The sequence below is a fragment of the Plecotus auritus genome (assembly GCF_963455305.1).
Source record: "Plecotus auritus genome assembly, chromosome: 9".
NCBI lineage: Eukaryota > Metazoa > Chordata > Mammalia > Chiroptera > Vespertilionidae > Plecotus > Plecotus auritus.
Window position 1 is genome coordinate 135,528,072 of NC_137783.1, and position 5,948 is coordinate 135,534,019.

A 5,948-nucleotide genomic window follows, 5' to 3' on the forward strand; every position below is an offset into this window, starting at 1 on the left:
TGATTCTGTTTCTCCAGGTGTGTGGCAAGTTAACCAACTTCCTTCACCTTTGTAAGCCTAACTTCAGTCATCCATAAAATAGTCCTGGCTATATCCAATTTGTGGGGCTGCTGGAAGGATTAGAGCTAATACATGAGGTGGACCTGGCATGCATGTGGCACAAACCCAGTGTGGCTGCATCTGTAGCCCTGTGACCTGCCACCTTATCTCTGGTCATATGCACTAAACAATCTTGTCCTTAAATTAGAGGGAACATCTGGAACTTGCCATGAGATGGACAGAAAGTAGACTATGACAATTTCAGAATTAGATGTTGAGAAAGATGTTAAAATTAGTCAAGTTTTCTTATGAGTTAAAAGTAGGAAGGATATGGTTATCCAAAAAACTACAGGGAGATTTTCTGATTCTAGTCATCATAAATATGAAATAAAATGTAGAGAGCAGAATGAATTGATAGCAAAAAGCACAGAATATGCCATCAAATCAAAATCATTAGCCTTCAGAACTCAGATCTTCCACTTATTAACTAGATGGCCTAAGACCAATTTATCTCCCAGAAGTTGAAATTCTTCATTGGTAATAAATACATAAATAGATAGATGATAGATAGATGATAGATGATAGATGATTAGATAGATAGATAGATAGATAGATAGATAGATAGATAGATAGATAGATAGATAAATAGATAGAATAAGATAATAGCAGTTGCTTGAAGGTCATCCAGCCTGTACTGCTGAAGTGGGTTGGAGGGAGCAACCCAAGGAGGTTATGTTTTATATAGTATGTCAGCGTCTCCCTCTCACTAATGACCCCTGATTAGAGCTGAAGGAAGCCCCCAAATCAAGACTAAAGTGGACAGAAAGACTTTTAGTTATCTTTTTATTAATATGATGTGATATAACTGGCAAAAACATTGTGTAAGTTTGAGGTGTACAATGTGTTGATTTGATACATTTATATATGACAATATGATTACCACCATAGTGTAAACTAACATCTCTATCATGTCACATAATTATGATGTCTTCTTTGTGGTGAGAACAATTAAAAACTAGTCTCTTGGCAACTTCAGAGTTTATAATACAGTATTGTTGATTATAATCATTATGCTGTGCATTAGATCTCCAGAATATATATCTTCTAGCTACAAATCTGTAGCCTTAAATAACACTTAATATCATGTGACTAAGAAATTTTGACCACATGATTAATTATGTAGTTAGAAAAAATATATCAACAGATAAGATGAGGGAATAGTCAATATACAGAGCAGATTCATCATCTCCCAATTTCTGAAAGGTTTTCATGAGCAGGGATTAAATTGTCATGATTGTCTGGAAGGTGTAAAAACTAAGCCAATGTGTGGAAGATAAAGGTAGAGAGAATCCAGGTTCAAAAATAGAATTAACAAGTAGAGCTGTCCACAGATGGAGGCTCACCCAGCAACTTATGACTACGTGGAGCGTATGTGGTAGAGGAGACTCCAGCATCCAATGGGGACTAGAATTGATGCTGAATAGATTCTTTCCAAATCTAAGTCTATTGTCTCTTATCTTCACAGAATTGTCCAAATATAAACCAAAATTTGTTTGAATGAAAGCACCAGCTCATGGCTCAGCTCCAAAAATACAGGCCAAGAAGAATCAGCCAGGTAAAGGATTTCTCAAAAACAAGCTCAATAAATTTGCCTGAAAATATAAACCTAACCTCCAGAGAAAGAAACTGTATTTCAATTCTAAGGTTTTCTTCTTCTTTATTTTATTCTCATCCAAAGTTCACATTGAATCCATGGCCAAGAATAATATCACCACAGTAACCGAGTTCATTCTCATGGGCTTTACTGACTACCCCAGGTTGGAGATTCTCCTCTTTCTGGTGTTTCTGAATTTCTATATAGTCACCTTTCTGGGGAATGTGGGGATGATTATTCTGATCCAACTGGATGTCCAACTCCACACCCCAATGTACTTCCTCCTGAGTCACCTCTCCCTTCTAGATACCTGCTACACCTCAGTCATCACACCTCAGATTTTGGCCACACTGGCCACAGGCAAGACGGTCATCTCCTATAGCCAATGCGCTGCCCAGTTCTTTTTCTTCACCATTTGCGCAGGTACAGAGTGTTTCCTGCTGACGGTGATGGCCTATGACCGCTGTGTTGCTGTCAGCAACCCACTGCTCTACACTGTAGCCATGAATCCCAGAATCTGCTGGAGGTTAGTGGTAGGAGCCTATGTCTGTGGGATATCAGGGGCCATCCTTCGAACCACATGTACCTTCACCCTCTCCTTCTGTGATAACAATCAAATCAACTTCTTCTTCTGTGACCTCCCGCCCCTGCTGAAGCTTGCCTGTGATGACACAACAAACACTGAGATTATCATTGTCTTCTTTAGCAACTTTGTGATTTTAGCCAATGCCTTGGTCATCCTGATTTCCTACCTGCTCATCATCAAGGCCGTTTTGAGAGTGAAATCTTCAGGTGGCAGGGCCAAGTCTTTCTCCACATGTGCCTCCCATCTCACTGCTGTAGTCCTTTTCTTTGGGACTCTCATCTTCATGTATCTGCGGAGTGGTTCAAGCAAATCCCTAGAGGAAGACAAGGTTGTATCTGTCTTCTACACTGTGGTCATCCCCATGCTGAATCCTCTGATCTATAGCCTGAGAAACAAGGATGTGAAAGCAGCCTTCAAAAGGGTTGTTGGTAGATTCCAGGTGTTTTGGAACATGTACATCTGAGTGAGAGGACCTCTCCTTGGATCCATTTTCTTCCCATATCAATATAGTCTAAGAGGCACCAACATTATATGCAACCTCTACCCACCAACAGAAGGAAGGTAGATAGGAACCATGAGGCACACAAGAAAAAAATGCAAATGTGGTAATATTTGTTTCCAGCAACCCTATAGTACTTTCTTCTTCTCCCCATCTCCCACCTCAGATCCATTCCTAGAACTCAAAAATCTCATGTTACACTCTGACATTATGACTTATAGAATCTCTGGGGCTGGAGGTGCCTTCAGTTTTTCTCTTTCCACCCCATTAATTATTTTTTCTTTTAATAGCTGAGTAACTGGTTATCTTAGCAAACAGGGCATGTTGTACTGGTATAAGACAAAACTGAGTCTCTAAATGGTCAAAGGAAGGGATTGATTGATAAACAGGCTTTGCTCTTCACCATTCTAGAGACTTGGGTCACCCCACCCCCTTTCCAGGGATGTCTTTCTTCTTGCTAGTGCCAAAAGAATAGAATTTCTAAATTTGTAAATTGCCTTCCCACTTCAACACTCATTGATTTTGTGTTCCTGCTTTAATGCTACTCTGACATCTTCAAGATTAACTAAACCATCTTATCTTTGGGGCTGTCTGCTCAATGGCCAGTACCCTAGTTTCTGAGGGATATGGTGTGACAGGGACATACACCCCACAAGGCCAGAAAACCACACTGTGCTGAATGACCTTACTCAGAATGTGTTTTGTATTCCAAGGCACTCATCCAAACACTGCCCAAATGTCAGTGTATCAAGCTAATCTGAATCTCTAAAAGAAAATACTTAAAAGCTCAGTGTGGTAGGTGTTGGGGAAAGCAAAGACTATTAGGGGGGAAATCTCTGTTAAAAATCAAATCAATAAAAAATGAAGGTGGGCCTCATCTTTAAGACCATTTGTTCCATGAGACAAGCTGTTGTTCTAGACCAGGAGGTGGCAATTTTTTCTGTAAAGGACTATATAGTAAATAATATAGGTTTTGCAGGCCATAATTTTTTCTGTTGTAAATATCTTGTCTTTTTAGAACATCAGTTTCTTCAAATAAAAAACCAATTACTATTTCTCTTTTTTATTTAATTTTAATCTTCCAGTGCATTGTAATCAAAATTCTGTCATTGAGTGGATCCAGAGACATGGAAGCATGGAACAGAGTGCAAAATCTGGGAGGGAAGGTGTGGGAGGAGGAGTAAGTGGGAGGTAATCAAACAAGGACCTTGTATGCATCCATGCATGGCCCTTAGACATAGACAATGGGGTGATGAGGGCCTACAGCCAAGGGCGGGGACAGGCTGGAGGGGGTCAAGGGAGGGAAAAAGGGAAGAGATGTAATACTTTCAACAATAAAGTACTATTTTTTAAAAATTAGAAGAGTAGCATACATTGTCAGGATGGGCGTGTCAATTCAGTCCTACAAATGGAATTTCCATAGATTTATACATCATACATGTATGAAAAATAAAATATATAATATCTAGCTTTATAAAGGTCCCCACTTAATCACTTTATATTTAAAATAATTAATACTACCTCTGTCCAATAGATTAAGCATCCCGGAGTCACTAATCATATGTCAGCCAAATAACATCCATTTCCTGAAAAAGTTCTGGGGGAAATACTCAATTAATATTTCCTTTTTGAAATAATTGTTATAAGGATTAAGGAAGATGATAAAAATCAATTTTGAGGTTTAGATTAGTCAGAACAGACTGGGTTTGCTGTGGCAACAATCAGCTCTAAAACAAAGGTTTTATTTATAATTCACAGTTTTTCACCTGGAAATCAGTAGCAGGATTATTGCAAGCAAGAAACCACCAGAGAATTTTAAAGAATCAAGTAAATTATTATTATTATGCTAGAGGCCTGGTACACGAAATCTGTGCACTCGGTGGGGAGTGCGGGGGTCCCTCAGCCCAGCCTGCACCCTCTCACAGTCTGGGAGCCCTCGGGGAGTGGGCCTAAGCCAGCAGTCAGACATCCTTAGCACAGCTGCTGCGCTCACTAGCCATCAGCCCAGCTTCTCGCTGAGCAGCTCTTCCCCTGTGGGAGCCCACTGACCACCAGGGGGCAGCTCCTGTATTGAGCATCTGCCCCCTGGTGGTCAGTACGCATCATAATGACGGGTCATTCCTCATATTCAGTCGATTTGTATACTAGCCTTTTATTATATAGGATGTATAAATATATTTATTATAAGGAATTGGCTCATGCAGTTATGGAAGCTGAGAAATCCTGCAATGTGCAGACAGCAAGCTGGAGACCTAGGATAGCCAATAATATAATTCCAGTTCTTCAAAGGCTCGTTCAAAGTCCTGAGAAACAGGGGAGCCGGTGGTGTAGGCTGCATTTGGGCCTGAGTCCGAAGGCAGAAGAAAGCCTATGTTCCATCTCAAAGACAGTCAAGAAGAGAGAGCAAATTCTTCTTTACTGAGCTTTTTTTCTCTATTCAGGCCCTCAATACATTGGATGAGGTTCACCCACATTGAGGAGGTCCAGGTGCGTTACTCAATTCACCAAATTAGATGTTATCTCACCCAGAAACACCCTCACAGGCACACCCAGAAATAATGTTTAACCAAATATCTTGGCACCCCAGTCAATTTGTCACATAAAATTAATCATCACAAGACTGACTATGTTGCCTAAATCAGTGAGAATTATCTAGTACTAGTGACCCGGTGCACGAAATTCGTGCACATTAAAGGGGGATTAATTAGAAGAAATAATTTAATATTGCTATTTGCCCTTTCTCTATTATAGAAGTGTCAGAGATGAAAGAAAATTAGTAAAATGTATATGAAAACCTTCCTACTGGCAGAGTCTGGGGCTCACCACGGGACCCAGAGTCAAGTCCCCACCCACCCACATGCACCTCAAAATCGCGTGAGTCCCAGACCCAGCCGCCCCTCCCGCACTGGGCTAGATCCAGACCCAGCCAGTCCCACCCTTGTCAAGCCCTGCCAGGCAGGGGGCATAGCCTCAGGTCCCCTGGCCCAGGGCCAGGATGGGGGGGCGTGGCCTGAGGTCCTCCAGCCCAGACCGTGGGGGGGGGGGGGTGCCTTGAGGTCCTCCGTCAAGCCCCACCAGGTGGAGGACATGGCCTGAGATCCCCTGTCAAGCCCCACTGGGTGGGGGGCATGGCCTGAGGTCCCCCATCAAGACCCACCAGGCGGGGGGGT

At 41.7% G+C, this 5,948-nt stretch overlaps 1 protein-coding gene across 1 annotated transcript; it reads left to right on the top strand.

The window, feature by feature from the left end:
• Nucleotides 1-1,791: 1,791 nt before the first annotated feature.
• On the top strand, nt 1,792-2,742 carry OR9I1 (olfactory receptor family 9 subfamily I member 1; the record flags this gene model as incomplete). The annotated part of the gene is made up of 1 exon (XM_080640685.1): nt 1,792-2,742. One exon carries the CDS (start codon nt 1,792-1,794, stop codon nt 2,740-2,742), a length of 951 nt encoding a protein of 316 aa, XP_080496811.1.
• Between the last annotated feature and the right edge of the window lie 3,206 nt (nt 2,743-5,948).